General features: G+C 38.2%; 2 protein-coding genes across 5 annotated transcripts in view; both read left to right on the forward strand.

Moving 5' to 3' along the window:
* Positions 1 to 689: 689 nt before the first annotated feature.
* Positions 690 to 6,686, forward strand: sh3bgrl3 (SH3 domain binding glutamate-rich protein like 3). The gene is made up of 3 exons (XM_040021492.1): positions 690 to 833; positions 2,966 to 3,133; positions 4,275 to 6,686. The coding sequence occupies exons 1-3, from the start codon at positions 789 to 791 to the stop codon at positions 4,338 to 4,340; spliced, it is 279 nt and encodes a 92-aa protein (XP_039877426.1). The 5' UTR covers positions 690 to 788; the 3' UTR covers positions 4,341 to 6,686.
* A 794-nt stretch (positions 6,687 to 7,480) lies between these two features.
* Positions 7,481 to 18,867, forward strand: part of trappc9 (trafficking protein particle complex subunit 9) — a 233,446-nt gene continuing 222,059 nt past the window's right edge. For 2 of the 4 annotated variants that reach the window (XM_040021480.1, XM_040021483.1), the window contains exons 1-6: positions 7,481 to 7,597; positions 8,985 to 9,092; positions 9,711 to 10,303; positions 14,653 to 14,798; positions 14,995 to 15,120; positions 17,826 to 17,852. In XM_040021480.1, the coding sequence (XP_039877414.1) occupies positions 9,723 to 10,303; positions 14,653 to 14,798; positions 14,995 to 15,120; positions 17,826 to 17,852 (880 nt within the window). In that variant the 5' untranslated portion in view covers positions 7,481 to 7,597; positions 8,985 to 9,092; positions 9,711 to 9,722. The remainder of the gene's footprint in view (positions 7,598 to 8,984; positions 9,093 to 9,710; positions 10,304 to 14,652; positions 14,799 to 14,994; positions 15,121 to 17,825; positions 17,853 to 18,867) is intronic. The other 2 variants (XM_040021482.1, XM_040021481.1) reach the window with 2 other exon arrangements.

An 18,867-nucleotide genomic window follows, 5' to 3' on the forward strand; every position in this document is an offset into this window, starting at 1 on the left:
AGAGAAAAATTAAGAAAGACAGGGTCTTAAGAGGAAAAAATTAATAAAGTGAGATGAAGAAGGGGAAAGGGTACAAGAAGGAGGTGTGTAAGACTGAGTGAAAGAAGGTAGCAGCTTAGAGTGAATTAAATATATAACCCTATATGTAGGGCTGACAGGAGTTGATGCCTCACGCCACACTGAAACATGAATAAAGTCATGTGCTGTCTCTTTAAACTATGCACAGCGGACCACAGGATAGAGGAAGAGTAGAATCAAGTCTGCCCAAGAATAAAAAACCATTTCCTGTCTATGTTCTCAACATTAAACATGTCAAAAGAGCTGCCAGTGATTGCCAGCGCAGATCTATGAAGCAAATAATAATGTAACTAATAACAGTGTTTAGAAATATAATTAATCACTGATTAACCTACCAAACCATTTTTTTTCTCAGTCAAACAAGGGCCGTTGATGCCTTCAGACTGCTTTTTCTCTGATCAAACATTCAAAACCTTCATAATAATTGCTACTAGTTCTGTTTCTGTTACTATTGTATTCATAGTCATGTCGCTGTATCAAGAATGTTGCAATTTGTGATTTCAGAGTCCACATATACAACCTGTCTTAAACGTGTTTCCCACTTTTTAAGTTACATATGACTTTATGTTTTACTTGAAGTCGAAATGTCTTTTATTTTGAAAAGCGGACCTCGCCGGACGTCCTTCCAGGTTTAACAGCTACCTTGATACCAGCGGGAGAAAGCTACTTGCAAGCAGATACACAAAGAGAGAGTGGAAGGATCTGCAGCTATGGGAATCAAACTGTACTACACCACTGTTACTGCCTCGAGGACGGTGAGTCAAGCAGCCATAATTGACAACATGTACTGTTATATTTATGCTTTTAGCTCCGGTGGCAGCAGCTAACAGTCCAACAGACACACCCAGCACCCTATCAGTAGTAAGCTTCCTCCTGACTAACAGTGCAGCGGGCCTATGCCTAACTCACTGCCCCTTTATTGCATTATTGAAACGTCAGAGTTATTAGTGTGAAAGCTCGATAATCATTAAAGTTATCATTGGGAATTCAATTTAAACTTAAACGACCCGTAAAGACAAAGCAGGTTGCCTTATTCCACCTAGCTTCCCTTGCCTTAGTTGGAGAAAGGTGTTTTTATGAAGCAGCTTAGCTAGCAGGTTTTTGCGTATAATTCTCCTTAAAGCGCTTACTTATTCTAATCAGTGAAATTCTCATAGTGTTATTGTGGTGCATGAGGAGTGGTTCATTGTAGCGAACACAAGTATCCGTTTCCTGTACAGAGAGAAGCGCACCAAACTACATTTAAAAATCTGGCAGCTGCTTGGTCTCGCTAATTTAAACCATAACGCTAAGGCCTGATATAAACAGAGTGTATCTAATACGTCAGCATGAATCTGATTTACTAAACGGCACATGTTTCGAAGGAATTTGGATTTTTATAAGCGGCACACCCAATCCTCTATCTTCTTGTTCCAGTTATTCTAGATCGACAGTTAGCCCGTAGGGAATCGGTAATAAAATACAAATGTTCTTTAAATGAGAGCTAGCTGGTATTTCACATGTATGCCGAAGTAACTAGTAGAAAGTCTAACGTTAATGCATCAAACCACTTTATGTTGTCATGTGTGTATTTGATGTATGGTCAGTGCAGCAAATTCTTGGATTTTGTAATAGAGTTTGGTTCATAATTTTCCACAGAATATATAAAGAAGGACTAAATGGAACAAGGTGATGTTCAGACTATCTGCAGAAGTGTACAAACTGACATTGTACAACCTTTTTTTTTTCTTCTTTTTTTTTAAACAATCATTTTGCAGGACTTTTTTTTTTCTTTTTGAAGTTAGCTTGTACAGTGGAGTGGGACAAACATCTGGTATCTATTAGCTGTGAGGAAATGCACAGTGAAAAGGTTGTAACAGGCGTTCATTTTTAACTCTTGCATGTGCAGCATTGCTTCTAGCTACCTTCGTGGTGGCTGCGGTGTGCTACACCCGTCACTGTAGCATTTTTTTTTTAACCTAACTTATTTAAAAAAAAAAATGATGATGCAACATCGTAGTTATTTAATACTTGTCTATGTTTCACTTTTGCTTTTTTATATTAAGACTAATGCAATTCCTCAAAACATCTTATTATAATTTAACTGCAATGGCATAAGTGTACAAAACATTTCTAGAATCACCTCAGTAGCTCAGACCTACATTATTATGTCAGTGTTTCCAGTCAGCTGCAGCACACATGAAACTTCTCATAATTCAGAGGTGCTTCCTAAAATTTTATGGAACAAATACGAGCAATTCCCCTTTTTTCTCAGTTTAAGGAAATGAGACTGGGCTGTCTGTGTGTTGCCAGTTAGTGCTGTTTTTAGGTGTGGTCACCCCCCCCCCCCCCCCCACACACACACACACACACACACACACACACACACACTTCCTGAGTCACCCACAAGATAGCAGACTGTCTACTACATCTATTAATCATCACATTTGTGTAACATATGCAACATAAAGCTGCAGCTTTTTACTGGCAGAGCATCAAAAATGCCTTAAATCATATTCTTTTCTATTATAGTGTTGTTTCTTTTTCTTTTTTTTTTCTTTAAAAAAAAGAAGAAAAAAGGGTCATGTTTTTTTCCCTTTTGGGAAAATAGCATTACCAGGTGTATCTGAACAGTCCTTTAGAGAATTTCAGCCTTCATCTGCCTCTTGTTTTATCACACACTGACTAAAACACTTATCAGCTTCACAGCTATCATGATTTTGCTCTGCTAAGCTCTTGGAAATGTAGTCGGTGAAGAGTAGATTGGAAACTGTGGTGTCACATGTCACTGTCTGCAAATTAAACACAGATAAATGAGTTGTCTGCTTCCTGTTAATTGTATTTGGGTTGATTAAGATCCTAAAACCCTTGTTTTGGCCTTTTTGGGGGGGGCTTTATTTAATGCTAGGTGAAGTCTCAACAGGCAGAAGTGATACGAATCCTTGAAAGCAAAAGCATCCAGTACGAGCTCATCGACATCTCTGTGGGCGGGGAGCTCCGTGATGAAATGAGGAGCAAAGTGGGGGACCCGACGGCAGTCCCTCCCCAGCTTTTCAACGAACACCAGTACTGTGGGGTAAGGAAAACACACACACACGCACACACACACACACAGACTCTTTGCTTATTCATACAGTGAAGTGCTGGTGCTGTCAACACAGTAATTGTTTGTCACAAGTTAAAAATATGAAACCACGTTTTTGAAACTGAAATCTCAAATCTACTCCAGCATCCTGACACTTCACTCTCAAAGCCCTGTAAGCTGCCTGTGACAACTGAACATGTGTGAACACTTTTCAAAGTAAACTCCACCTGCAGGATGATTTAATCACGTGGTTGTTAAATGCATGTGTCAGTTGTTAGTTAGCTGTCGCAGTCAAATAGCTAAATGCCTTCAAGGAGGTTTGTTGAAGAGCATTTTTGGGTTTTATTTTATTTTTCTCTCTTGAAAATTTGATATCAAAATTCCACAGTCACTGCTTCTCTGCTAAGTTGTGCCAGTATTAAACTGGTTAATCATTATACGCCAAGGATATGTGTGTGCAAAACTGAATTAGCATAAAAAGATGCCTACGTTGGTGCTGCAGCAGTGGTTTCAAAATCTCTGTATTTCTATTTGAGATTTTTCTTGGTTACATTCAGAATCTGATGTTGCTTCTGTGCTGACAGCAGCTCCCACTCTCTGCAAAAGGACCTGCAAACTCAGTCACCTTTAATGGCCACATTAGGGAGAAGTTTGATTTTCAAAACTTCAGCAGAAAGTCCTCTTTAATTCTCAACATAACGTAAATGGATCCAACAATAACTATAGAGGATAAAAAGGAACACGGTGGAGACGATACAAGAACTCTGTTACTTAATAACACGTAATAAACGATGCATTTAAAATATAAAAACTTTTGAATATATTTCAACAAAAAGTCTTGTGTTCTGACGTTCATTGTCATCCTCACAAATATCACATCAGGATGCAGGCGTACAGACACACACTCACATATTCTCACCGATAACGCAACGCTGAACTCATTGAAACAGTTGTTTTCCTTAACGGAGGTCAAGTTGTACAAAGTGAACAATACGTTTACACGAGGCTCATGTGCTCTGCTTTTGATTTATCAGAGTGCTGCGTTACTTCCAGCAGTTGTGGGATTGTGCTGCTGCTGGTTTGTTGTTTTGTGTACTTATTAACACTGTTGGCATTTTCTTCCTCTCGACAGAACTATGAAATGTTTTCCGAGGCAGTGGAAGCGGATACAGTGGAACAGTTTCTGAAACTGGCGTGAGGATGACGGAGTACCTTAACCCCATTTCCCCACCCGCCCCGTGTCCTATCAGAGTCCTGTTGTCCAGTCTCTCTGTCTCTCTCTCTCTCTCACTCTGCACCACTAGCAGTGACCACCCACTTTCAATGCCATAATGAAAAATGCCAAATATCATGAATACTACTAATCAGCAAAGACACATTCCCTGTAATGCACCATTACGCTTGAAATCAGTCTTACTCTCTTTTTATGTCCTTTTTTTCTCTCGATTTGATTCCTCTCAGATCTTATTTTATCCATCTGACAGGCTAGTGTTAGTGCTCCTGGTCCATTAGGAATCAATGGGCTGTCTGAATATGCGGTAATTAGGTCGACTAATCTTGGCTGTGGCCAACTGATCGCCGGAGATTAAACTAATCCACTGGATGACAACATTTAACCCAGAATCTTCCTGATGTGGCAGGCAGACCAAGCACACCATCATCCATCAGTCTTAACTACTTTTTGGCATCTTATTCTGTAGCCTTCAGGTTCCCATGTTGCACATTACACCACACTGTTTGCACTTCATGTGGATGCAAATGTACAGCTAAGTAGCAAGGACTGTGAAGTCCCTCAATCCAATTAATTCAGAATTAGAGCAGCTAAAAGACAGATTTTAGGTGAAGCTGGTTTTTGAGAATTTTGGTCCATTGGTCTCCTTATGTAGGATGGGAGCTGACCTACTTAAAGGAACGGTGCCACCAGAAATCAAGTGTGTGTTCTTCACAATATTACAAATAAAAGCTAAAAATAATTAGCTTGTGTGCAATGCGTTAAAGCTACCGTCAAGTTTTTCTGTACCCAAAAATACATCGTTCTGTAAGTCTAATGCAACGACTTATACAAAGACAACTATTGATAACATTTTAAATGGTCCATTGTTTACATACATGTTTGCTAGCTTGTAAGCTTGTTTTTTGTCTGTCTGCACATGGCACTCTACTGCCACTAATGTCTGTTGGCGGGATTGTGTATGACAGTGTCCATCAGCACAGTGTAAACCAAAGGCAGTAGAATTGGTGGACATAGCTGCTGTGGTTTGTGAAAGTCTTTTATGAAGCCTCGAGATGAGTGAGCTCATGGCTTTACTGCAGTATTATTCCACAGAATTACATTTTACTTCCCTAAACCAAGAAAAATAAAACACTGTGGGACGCCATCAAAGTAAACCTGCACGCTGCATTAAAAAAAGCAATGTCTTTGGATTCTGGTCAAAAAACTATTTAAAAAAAAAAAAAAAAAAAAAGGTTGATATCTTAACTGAACACCAAAGTATTACATATATATTTATGATTTATCTCCAATGGGCCAAACTTACTAAAAACTGGTTTACGCCTTAAAAAAAAAATTCAGTGGTCATACATTTCAATAAGCAGCTGCTTACGTTTTGCATCCAATAGAGTGGGATGAATGTGGGATGTCTTTATGTTGCATTTGATGCCAATCTGTAATACATTTTAGCTGGTGGATGCTCACTGCAGTGTTAGCACTTACCTGCCATCTTCTACATTTTTCCGTAGTGTTCCTGTTGAACTTGAAAGCTTCATTTCTGGCACTGAGGGCTGCTCTGTGTTCATCAACACGGGGCAGAAAGATGCAAAAGAAATTAGAAGAGAGTTAGAAAAAAACAAACAAGAGATCTGAGTGATCTGGCTTTCAACCGCGTATCTTCTCATTCCACCGTCTATTTCATCTTACGGTTTCATCTGAATAACCTGGCATGAAGATGCAGTAATGTGACTATGCACTGAAACCCTGCCTCATTCTGAACACAGATGTAAAGGTGCAAGCAAACATGTTTGTACCGACCTGAATTAGTCTTACCAGGCTTAGGGAACACTCACCACATGGGAAAAATGAAGGCTTCACTTATCTGTGCTTTTTATGCATTCATGTTATTACGCTAATTATCATTAGTTTACTTATATTGATCATTCCATTTCTTTTTTTTTTTTTCCCTGTTTAACTGAGAACAGCCCAGTTTCCCTGTCTCACTCATAGCACCCGTCAGTCCCCCTCGCTGTCATACTCGTATTGTTACGGTTTGGGATCACCAATGATGACGGCCTTCACACACAATGTTTGTGCACTGTTTTGTAAGTTGATGGTTGTGGATGTTTGCCTGTTATTGATGTATAATCACTATGAATCATGGTTCAGACATTCCACGTCTCTCTCTGAGCTCCTGCTTTGCTTTTGGACCAATTCCCCTTGGCCAAAAAAAAAGAAGAAAATAGGGAATAAAATGCTGTTGTCTTCCAAGAAGATTGTGAAAAGTGATTTATGGGTTAAAAAAAATAAATGAATAAAATGGAGTTGAATCTACCTGTCTGGACTATTCTTATACACATCCCTATACGTATTATCTGTTTGAGTGAAAGAAGGTCTAGACTAGAGAAGACTAGAGGCAACTCCTAAAGGGAGAAGAGGAAGAAGGAGAAATTGGTAACATTAAAATTCACATTGAAGTTGGTATGTAGTATGATGTCGCTTGAGTGCAATGGCTCATTTGCCAAAAGGCCAAAGAACTGATTGAAGACTTAGGAGGGCCAGGAAACCTATGACCCTTCTTTCAATCCAGGGGCTCGATGTGTACATTCTGGAGGACTATAAATACCCTGGAGTTCACGCTGATAATAAAATGGACTGGGTTAAAAACGCCACTGCCCTCTACAGGAAGTCGTTTCTCTTTTCTAAGGCGGCTGAGATCTTTCAGCATCTATCAGACAATGATCAGGATTTTTTATGAGTTTGTTGTGGCCAGTGCCATCCTCTATGCTGTTGCATGCTGGGGCAGCAGGTTGAGGGTCGCGGATGCCAACAGACTCAATAAACTGGCCCACAAGGTCACATGGTAAAGTGCTAGCATGACATGAACATTATCCATATTGGCATTGGGGGTGGTTTTTAATAATAAAAATTCAGAGTATAATTTCTTCATATCTTCATTGCGGCTCACATTTCTGTATTGTTCAACTTCTCAAAATCTGAAACGTGAAAACTAGTTAGTTCATTGTAAACTATCACGTTACAGTAAGCTAGCAAAAGTGGCAAAAGATCTACTGTATAAAAATAACTATTGAATGAACTGATGTTCGTATTTCCTTAAGATATTGTCTTAGAACAGCTAGAGAGTTTATTTTGAAAACCGACACCGGAAGTTTCGCTGTTAATTTGTTGTCGCTAAGTACTGAGCCAAAGAAGGAAGCTCAAACATTTGACAGGTAGCTGCTAAGGTAACGTGAATATTCGTTATTTGAAATGTATTAATGGCACTTCTGTAAAAGAAAATTAATTTGACTAAACTTATATGCGCATTACTCAGTGCTGTTTTTGTATGACCTTTGTAAGCAACACATTCATAGATTAGCTAGCTAAGCTAAGCTAGCTGAAAGCAGTGTGTTGACAGAATGTAGTTAAACGGGAGCCACAAACTTATAGAGACATATTAGCTTATGAAAAGCTCATTAAACCGGGACTTCTGTTTTATCTGATATCTTGTTTTCCTCTCTCTCTTTTCCTGCTAATTGTATCAGCTGACACATGTTAGCTCCAACTGCTTGGTGTTTGTTTCTATCACAGGTGTTAGCAGGTGTTAATATTGCTTTTGGGCAGAAGTGCATCCTTATTGTCATCGTTTCGTGCTATGGATGAGTCGCTTTACACAGCAGAGACACTAAGCAGGACTTTATCATTTAAACTCAGCAGATTTGTGTTGTTCTCCTAACCCTTGATAAAACGGCTTTCATGAGAAACTTATTTAAAACCTGTTTACGATCTGCATAGATTTGTGTTACAGTTTAATTAATAAAATACATCCTTTAGTTTGTCACTTTAACCTCCTAAGACCCGAACTCTTCCACAGCATGCATTTTTAATTTCTCTTTGATATTTGGGCTGATTGGGACCCGATGAATGTAAAAACAAAGAATTACCAGATTTATTTTTTTACCTGATTTTTGTTTCTAAGAAAATTGACAGCCACATATGAGGATATTCGTTTAAAATTTCGATGGAACAGTAGCAGTATAATGAGAGGACAATTGAGGATTTTGGTCTAAATAACCCAAAATGTGATGTCCACATATGTGGACGCCAGGTCCTAGGAGGTTAAGAGGCATGGCTTTCTATTTTTTTTTTTGTAACTAGATATTTTTACTGTCAGAAATCCAATTACAAAACCAAAACAAAACACCACACACTTTTCTTCAACTGCAGATATATACGTATAGGTTCATAGTGTGTTGGACAAGGACACATTTTTGGAAGTTGCTGTCAAACTATGGCCTTGCTAAGTCTAAGTGCTTGTTATAAACTCTCTCTGTTTCCATTCATGAAAACAGATACCCACTCCAGCTTGTTCTTGACTTGTTTAGATCATCTGAATTTGTTTTTCTTAACCATGGAAATATTTATGTCATCATCTGCAATATAGACAATTGGCTATTTTATTTATATAGCAAATTTCATTATACATAAACTCAATTTGCTTCACAAAGAAGGTAAAATAAACAAATGGTACTATACACAGACACACACATACACAGCTATTGAGTGCAAGTCTTTGTGAACAGAACAGTTTTGAGTATTTTAAAATGTTTGCACACATGTAATTGATCTCAGGTCAGCAGGCAGCTTGTCCCAAAGAAGAGGACCACAGTAACTGGAGGCTAAAACAACTGAGAGCTTTGTGGACTTTTGAACTTCACAAGTTTATGAAGGATTTTAAAGGTAATTCTATATTGCACTTAAAGCCAATGAATCCTTTAGTTGTCTTTTGGTGTCTTTTAGACTTTTAGTGTTGCTTTGCTGGCTTAGCAACACTGGTTTCTTTTTTTAAGAACTGCTGTGCCAGTTTGTGGTACAAAAAACCTTTTGCTGTATCTTGATAGTTTTATTTTATTTCAGCATGAAGGACAACTGTGAAACATATTCCATTTTACTTGTTCTTCCAAACTTTGTGTCACACCTTGAATAATACACACCTTGTTTCTTGTTGCTGTGTGTGGAGCAACCCTGTCCATGTCTCTCTCAATCTCTCTTTTTTTCTTCTTAACATAAAAAGACTTTCAGCAGCAGCTTCTCTCTTCATCACAAGCTGTTTTGTGGCATCTCGGCTCTCTTCTTTCCCTCATCTTCTTTAAAGATGATTAGCGACAAACCCCCTCCCCTCTTTTTTTGCTAGCATTTCCCAAATTGCTGTTCAGTATTGTAATATTGGAAATGTGCATTTATTAGTGATAGAACCAGTTAATGTTTCAGTTTGAAACATTAACTGGTTATTGTTGCCACTGTAAATTGAATTAAGATCATCTCTTTTAAATGCTTTTGTTTTTCGGTCTTATGCAGTCACATGTAAAGATGAGCGTCCCAGACTACATGCAGTGTGCTGAGGACCACCAGACAGTACTTGTGGTGGTCCAGCCGGTTGGCATCGTTCCCGAGGATCAGTTCTTCAAGATCTACAAGCGCATTGCCAGCGTGAGCCAGGTGAACATCAGGGACTCCCAGCGCATCCTCATTCGCTACCGCCACCACTACCTGCCTGAAAACAACGAGTGGGGTGACTTCCAGACACACCGCAAAGTGGTGGGCCTCATCTCCATCACGACATGTGCCACGTCCAAGGAGTGGCCCCAGACGGCCGAGCGCTTCCACGGCCAGAAGGAAGTGTACAGCTCCACGCTGTATGACTCGCGGTTACTGGTATTTGGGCTGAGTGGGGAAATTACCGAGCAGCAGCGCACGGACGTGGCCTTCTATCCCAGCTTTGAAGAGTGCTCTGATGTGGAGAAGAGAGTGGAGGACTTTGTGGAGTCCATATATATTGTCCTGGAGTCCAAGCGGCTTGACCGTGCCACAGATAAATCCGGTGACAAGATCCCCCTGCTCTGCGTGCCCTTTGAGAAGAAGGACTTTGTGGGTTTAGACACGGACAGCAGGTGAGTCGTTCTGTCATCGCAGTCACATTATTTTGCAGGTCGGTGGTGTTGTCTGTGTCAGGTTGCTTCTAACATGTCAGCCTCACCTGGTCAGAAATTGTCAAAAATCTGTCTTTTGATTTTTGCTGTGTTCATGTTTGTTTGTTTACCTTGCTTTATTTGTCTTTCTTCTTTTTTTTTCTTTCATACTGTCCTGTGAGTTTATTATTGGGTGCAAAAAGGTGAGACATTAGACTCATTAGTTAATCCACATCTATCCCATCAGCTTTAGCTTTGCCTAAAAGAGCACTGCTGCTGTTCATTTGATGATGACTCCAAACCAAACTCATCACTCCTGCGCATTGTTCAGTCTATGGACCAACTGGGTGGAAATGGCTTAGTTGACATTATTGGCTTTGAATAACTGAATAATCAGAATTAAAGTAAGAGCACTTTGAATAAATAGTCTTTAAATGCAAGATAGTTCCTTCTTCCACAGGGAAAAAAATGAATCCTGAATGTACAGAAGTACTAATTAGCAGCACAACATTTTTGTTAATTTCACCAGTTACACACAGATTAATTCTACTTTCACAGTTGATTCTAAGAGAAGTTAAATAACCATGTTTCTAAGTATTTTCCCATTTACAAGAAATCCTAATTACTCCCATTATACCTGTCCTCCTGGCTCTGTGTGTAAACAAAATGAAGGACATCCATTCTTTTCTTCTAATGAGTTACTGTTATTGATGACAGACTACCTAATTCAAAGTATGACTTTAGTGCCAAGCAGCAGCAGCAGCGTTGCAGTGCAAGAGTTGTGACACATGAGAAGTCAAATTTAAGCACAAAAGTAACCTAGGTGGTGTTTTTCCTAGGAAATGTTAAAAGTAGAACCATAGATGGTATAAAAAGTGTACATAGCTGTTGTGACATCTCCAGGTGGTTTGCGATCTGTTATTTTGAAGCCTCCAGGTGAGCATTTCCACCAATTCCATCTTGGTTTAAAAAAACTTGAATATTACTAGAAAAGCTGTTTACTTTTTTCCAAAAATCCTTTTTTTGTTTTTGGCTGGAATCGGGGTACTTCACTGATAATGAATTACACCAGTTATTGTACAGGCAGAACTCTATAGACATTACAAGTTACAGCTCTTTGTTTAATGTGTTTAAGCCCGAAGTCTGAAGAGTAGCTAGTTCAAGTTCATTGATAATGTTGAAACACAGGCATAGGTTGATTTAATACGTTTTACAATTATGTCTCAACCCCAAAATATAAATATATCTAATGCAGTCCAGTTGCTCATACAAACTTCTGATGGAGGACACTGATGTTATTAAAACAATTTATTTGTCAGTGAGATCATTTTTTGTTTTTAGGCTTTGCAAAAAACATTCTTATTTAACAATCAGCCATCTTCATACTTGCAAATGGGATGGGCAAGCATTAAAAACAAACAGGGTTCAAACTATTGAAGTCTGAATTCATGGGTCATGGATTGCACTAGACTGTACAAGTTTAACCAACAGGGTAGCCACAGTGTTTATGTATCCATGAAATTCATAGATATAAAATCAATAATGAATGAAAGTAAATGAGAAAAAAAAGTCCTTGTTGTGTCGGCGTAATGAAACATAGACGAGACTTTATTTGCAAGACCTGTGTAGTTTGATCCTAATTACAGTGAAAATGGCAAAACCTTTTTAACAAAAGATCCAATTAAAACCTATTAAATTTAAGAGTATTAAAATTCATAATGGGAAACTTTATTTCAATTGTACTTTGACACATCCTTCAATTATGTTGCTGATTTTGGCCTCATTAAAATACTCTCAAAATTACATTTACAATTATTTCAAAGTGTACTGATTAATGCCCTTTTCTTGTAATTATGATGAAGTACAGAATTCTTTCTGGTGAAACGCTTGAAAATCTTTCAGAAATGGTAGAATGATATCTGCTGATCAAAACCAAGCTTGTAGTGTGTGTTGTCTCAAAGTTTATACAATGTGCTTGTATTTATAGATGAATTGAATGATTGCTCACCTTAAGATTGTTTCATCATTTGCAGCTGTATCTCTTTACAGATACAGCTGCAAAATTGATTAAAGCACTGGCTGCTATCAGCATCTTACGAGAGTCACTTGATGGAAATTGCTCAGCACAGTCTTAAAAACAGTATTTTCTTGTGATGCAAAAACAAATGAACTAATCCAGGATCATCCATGTTTACTGCTATCAGCATAGCAGCAAACTGAAGGATATTTTACGTCAGAAGCTGGAGTGTCTCATCAGTTTCCTGATGTTTAAAAACAAGTGATAAAGAGGTGTGTAAGAACAATCTACCGTTACCATATCCTAAATGATTAAATATGTTGCTATTTTATATTATTTTAAAAAGTAATGGTAATATACAGTAGTATTAGTAAGTATAACTGATGATCAGATTTAGTTGATAAGCAAATACTGGAACATGTTTGGAACATACTGGAACATGGCAAGCGTGTCACACTGAACCGATACTAAACTCTAATCTGCTTGTGATCCACAAATAGATTTACCTCTGCCTGTTCTTTCTCCCAGGATGTCTGTGCCACAAACTCCCTTTTATTGCTTCTGGGAGGGTATGTCAGACACAGCAAGGAGCTGAGAAAATAAACTAGAAACATGGAGGATTTTTTTTTTCTTTTTCTTTTTTGTCAGTTTGGTAAAATTTGTCAACATAACCTGACTGATGGGATTTTGGTGCATTTGCTTACTGAGATTTGGAATGTCTACATGTGTGTGAGTGAACTGCCTTCACAAAAGTGCTGTTTTTATTGTAATACCTCTTGTAGACATCTGAAACCTATGCCGTGCAAAGATAAAAAAAAAAAAAAAACAAGAAAGAACTTCATATTATAATGATTACAAAGGCGAAAACTAACAAAAACTAAACTAATATGAAACATTATCAATCCAGAAATCTAAACTGAAACAGGCAAACCCACCTTGCAAACTAACTGAATAGAAGGCAAAAACTCAAATTTAATATATAAGTAAAAACAAATGCAAAACATTAAAAAGTCTATTTCTTTATTGGTATTTAATGCTTGTACTTTTGGGGTTTTATAAATGCATTTTTAGATGGTAAATACCAGGGTAGTAATTTTATGTTAATATTGTACATTTGCGTGTGAGTGTGTATGTGTGAAAACCATTAGCTGAATATTGGTTACGGCTGATATCAGCAGTATTGACCTGTGTCCTTGTATCTGCAAATACTATGATATTTATGACATTTTATCACTGATTTTTAACTATTGTTTACGTCATAAGTGATAATATATATTATAAACAAGATTTCTTTGTTTCCCAGGCTTAAAATCTGAAATAAATGGATACAAAATATAATGCAAAATATAAAAAAAATGTACCAAATAGTTATTTTAAAAAAAAGGTGCTTTTAATACTGAAACATGAAGACACTGATGAAGGAGGAGCTGATAGTTTGGTCTCCTAAGCATTACATGTCATTGCTGCTGAAGTTCATCCCAGCTTTAGAGAGCATTTGGGAATAAGAAGGTGCTGTTTTGTGATCTGTCTGGCTGAATGGCACAGATCAGATCTCATCTCTTTATTCATGAGATCATGTGCTACATTCCAGCCTGGCACAGCAGCTCCTAAGACACGAATCAGATGAAAGTTTCCATAACTGCAGATCTAGTTTGATATGTTGTGTTTTTTTTTTTTTTTTTTTTTTGTTTTTTTTTTTTATTACTAAGCAGTCTAGTTTCCTACCAGAAATAATTATCAGAGAGAAAACTGTTCACAAGCAGCCTGCTGAGCATTTGTATGAATATTTAAACTGCCCAAATGTGTGACACAGTTCTCCCAGAATAGCTGTTCCTGTAGATTTTTATATCCCTGCTTCTAGATGACACTCCTAAGAGAATTCTGCCCATGAATTCACTTCACCTGCTGATCCCTCATATTGTTTTCATACGACCTCCTGTTTTTCAGACGTCTCAAATGTCTTGCACAAGGCAGCTAAGTTCCCTGTGTGTCCTGGTAAAGTTGTTACCTCCTGTGTGTTCTTGTGCAAGGCTAAAGGCCAAGGGGTGGTAGGACAGCTCATACTCTGTCCTTGTCTTGTTGCTCTCTTTTGTTTTTGCTCTCCCTCCTAATATATCCTCATTGTAGAAGACTCCCCACCCTCTGCTGACATAGGAAATTACAACAGCATAAGTCAGAGTTGTTTTTTGTATTCAAACAAATCAATTGCCAAAAATCGAAACATTTATTCCAGATTGAATTGACACACTTGATCCACCCTGCTGTTGTCTGAAGAAGTTTTTTTTCCTTCCTCTTTCTACTCGTTTCCCCCCAGGCATTATAAGAAACGATGTCAGGGACGGATGAGGAAGCACGTTGGGGACTTGTGTCTCCAGGCAGGCATGCTGCAGGACGCGCTGGTCCACTACCACATGGCTGTGGAGCTGCTCAGGGGAGTTAATGACTTCCTCTGGCTAGGTGGTAAGTTTGGGAGGAAGCAGACTTAATACTACAGTTGTTGACGAGAGTAAATACTATAGCCTTTGCTCGCCTTACATGCAGATCTCAAAACTTTGAAGCAAATGATCATTAGTGCAAACTGATCTGAGTGGTGTGTTGTTTTTTTTTGTTTTTTTGTTTTTTTTTTTTTTTTTTTTGTTTGTTTTTTTGTCTGCAGCTGCACTGGAGGGTTTATGCTCAGCCTCTGTCATATTCCACTACCCTGGAGGCACAGCGGGGAAGATGATGGGGCGCAAACAGAGTATCTCCCAGCCACTAGATGCAGGGAAACGCCACAGAGCAGGTGAGCACATCGCTCTGTAACCGTGCTGTCAAGCGGTGGCCTTGATGACTGTTTTCTATGTGTGAGTTGTAACTGAGTGAGAATATCTCTACTGATCAGCAGCGCAAACACTGCTAAGCTTTGCTTGCTCAAGAAAGCTGCTTACTTTGTGTGCAGAGTACCTCCTCAAACCTCCAAAGCTTTTCTCACCTAACCTGATGACTGCTAATTTACAGTTAACATCATTTATTCTGCCTGCCCTGTTATTAACTTGCTTTTAACTTGCTCTAATTTTAACACAGCTTTGTGTATACCTTAAGTTAACTGAATCTGTAGAGCGTCTGCTAAACACAAAGACTATTAAAACGCATTTGTCTGAATGAATCTGAGGATGTGTGGATTTAGGATTGGAATATGATTTATTTTTTTTCCCCCTAACAATTAATTTTCAGATAGTTTTAAGTATTTATAAACAGCAATAGGCTGTACAACAACAACATTAAACGAATGATCAAATTAAAATAACTAAAAAAGGGAATTTCAGTGACAGTAAAAATGTAACAGCAAACAAATTAAAGCTAAATGTTCAGTAAAAAGGAATTCAGCTATGCACTAGGGCTGCACAGTTTTATTGAATTTGAATCTTGAACACGATTTTAGCTCTTAACAATTAAATAATTGTGATTGAGTACTACTAAAAATGTATGCTCCGCAAACAGAACGTAAAGCAAAATGGAATCGGAGAGCTCCCTAAATGAGCGTCTGAGTATATGCCTGCCTGTTCCCTGCACTGTGCAGCTAGAAGTTTCCTGATTGTTGACTGGATGAGTAACACTGAATTAAAGACAAATGCACAAGAAAGTTCAAATATCTGGCACAGCAGAAGGCAAAGAGCTTGTCCTGCGAAGCAGAATATCATCTATTTGGCAATACTTCGTATTATTTAGTTCAAGTGATGTTAATCAAGAAGTATCTTAGTGTTTGTGCCACAACTAACTTACTCAAACACCTGAAAACACTTTACAAACTGCATGAAACCATTTCCAGAAACGGAGAGGGGTCTCATGTCGCTATGAGTTTTAGTCCCGTCCGTCTGAAAATATCTTTTAAATAAAAGGAATGTAATGCAATGTAAATGGCCTGTATTTGTATAGTGCTTTACTTAGTCCCTAAGGACCCCACAAAGTGCTTTACACACCCAGTCATCCACCCATTCACACACACATTCACACACTGGTGATGGCAAGCTACATTGTAGCCACAGCCGCCCTGGGGTGCACTGACAGAGGCGAGGCTGCCGGGCACTGGCGCCACCGGGCCCTCTGACCACCACCAGTAAGTGAAGTGTCTTGCCCTAAGGACACAATGACCAAGACTGTCTGAGCCGGGGCTCGAACTGGCAACCTTCCGATTACAAGGCGAACTCCCAACTCTTGAGCCACGATCGGCCGTAAGAATGAAAGTCGTACCCCGCGCTGATTTAATTTTGTGTTAAGTTTGGTGATGATTTTTTTTCTATGTATGTGTTAGGTTGATAAGGTGGAATACATTTATTTTGACGCAAATAATTTCACACTACATTGGCGTTAATATGTTTTGTTTTTGGCAATAAAATGATTGATTAATCCTGAGAAATCATCAAAATGTCAATGTTGTAAGTAATCGTGATTATCATTTTGAGCATAAGCGTGCGGCCCTGATATGTACAGTATGGCCCAGAATTATTCTAGGTTTTGTACTACTTAAATATTTTGTTTTCCGAATTTGTCAAAAGTAGAGTTCTTCTTTTCAGTTTTATTCAGATATATTTCTTCATTTTTTGAAGATGATCAGTTTGGGTTTATTAGTTTCATTAATAATAAGTTGAAGTTTGTTTTATTTTTATAGCACATTTCATTACAGCAGCAGCGTTGACCAAAGTTCTGTACAGAACTACAAAATAACTAGTACCAAATAACTTATAATATTAGCATCAAATAACTCTCACACTGTATTAAAAGCCAGTGAATACAGTTTGTTTGTTTAACAAACAGTTTGTTTATTGTGATGAGGAGAATGAAATGAAATGAGATTTTGAGCAGGTGTTGCGCTTCAAATGCAGCACTTTATGAAGGCATTATACTGCCTCCCTCCCTCAGTTACTTTTGCACCAGTGCCTCCTCATGTTTGCAGATTTTACACATTTGGCCTAATTCACAAAGAGTAAAATATACTATTTGTTTATTACTTTGTTAAGTTGTGTAAGTACACGACTTTTTTTAGTACCGTTGCACATGCTCTGTTTCGCACATGGTTTTAATGAAGTTTAATCAACCTCCATATAGTTACAACCACTTTGTATTACATATTATAAGTACTACTATGCATAAAATGTAACATGTATGGCGCTCTTATGTAGTTTAATATAGAGTTAAAATATTACTATAGTGTGTATAGCGGTGTAGTATATCAATGAGCCAGAGTGGCAGCAGCTGCAGCAGTGTAAATGTTTGGAAGCTTAACACAAAGCTTTATTCACCACACCTTATTGAGCTCAAAATTGTTTGTCATCACTTAATAGCATGTTGATTGGCAGATGAATGAGCAGTGTCAATAATACAGCTACATGCTCAGAGTGTTTCATGGCAAACCAGCAGCAGCCATTTTTGCAAATTGTTGGGACTAACACTGCTAACATTGCTCCCTGCGTCATGGAGTGAATCTGCATTCTCTCTCTCTGTCTGTAGGGGCTCAGGAGGTTCTCATTGATCCAGGTATGGAATGTATAACCAACTTAGCTCTTCTGGACAACAATTTGCCTGCTTGCTTGTGATCACACGCGCCCTCGTTTGCATCTGTTTTTATATCACTCTTCATCCTTCACCGTCACCACCTTGATTTATATAGTTTGTTTCACAAATCACCCGATGTACTTCTCCCTCCTGTGACAGATGTTCTCCTCTGTTGGTTTGGTTTCACCATTTTTTTTTCTTTTTTTTTTCTTTCTCCTCACAGCCTCACTTTCATTCACCAGATCTTTAAATGACCTCTCTCAGTTGCTTCCATTCCTTATTTATTGACCCATTAATGATACCAGCTTACATCTTACTCTTGATTACGAAAGAAAAATAATTGAAACCTATCAAAATGATTTAAAGCAATTGCTTACTAGAATATTTCTCTTTGAAGACTGTTGTTGCTCCAGCGGGGGGCAGTCAAACACCAGTCGTGCAGACTTCCTGCTTATTAAACGCTCACTGTTGCTGAATCTGTCACTATATTAGCAAATATATTCTATCATATTTTGTGTATATTTGTATCTTCGCTAACTAAAAAATTACACAGTGTGTTGCACTGTACAATCATTGCCCCTTCATGATGCAAATGTCATTTGGTCAGCATCACATCGTATACATTGTGACAGCATCACAGTCACACACACACAGGTCAGTGTGTATTCTAATCAGATTTGGCTTAGAGAGGCCGTCTGCACTTTCATTTAAAGACTAACAGGTAAGTTTACCTGTGGCTGTGTTTATATCTTATTGTTAATTTTACCCCTTCATGTTTTAGTTCTTTTAAATCGGAAAAATGGGATAAACACATTTGGTTCATCACCCTGTGGGTTTTCAACAATATTTCAATCCATTACTGTAACGTGGTCTGTGTTATGTGATATATTTGAAAGTATTTGTGTTGACGGGGTGTCCAGTACTGTTCCTTCAAAGAGTTTTCTCTTCTTCCTTTGTTCACTCTGTTTCTCCTTCCTTTCCTTTAGTAGCAGACCAG

Source organism: Simochromis diagramma, unplaced genomic scaffold (genome assembly GCF_900408965.1).
Source record: "Simochromis diagramma unplaced genomic scaffold, fSimDia1.1 OVJJ01000753.1, whole genome shotgun sequence".
NCBI lineage: Eukaryota > Metazoa > Chordata > Actinopteri > Cichliformes > Cichlidae > Simochromis > Simochromis diagramma.

Excerpts from the sequence above, each read along its gene's own strand:
- sh3bgrl3 (XM_040021492.1), top strand. The coding sequence starts at position 789 with ATGGGAATCAAACTGTACTACACCACTGTTACTGCCTCGAGGACG. Across the intron at positions 834-2,965 it reads CTGTTACTGCCTCGAGGACG|GTGAAGTCTCAACAGGCAGA; the intron begins GTGAGTCAAGCA and ends ATTTAATGCTAG. Across the intron at positions 3,134-4,274 it reads ACGAACACCAGTACTGTGGG|AACTATGAAATGTTTTCCGA; the intron begins GTAAGGAAAACA and ends TCCTCTCGACAG.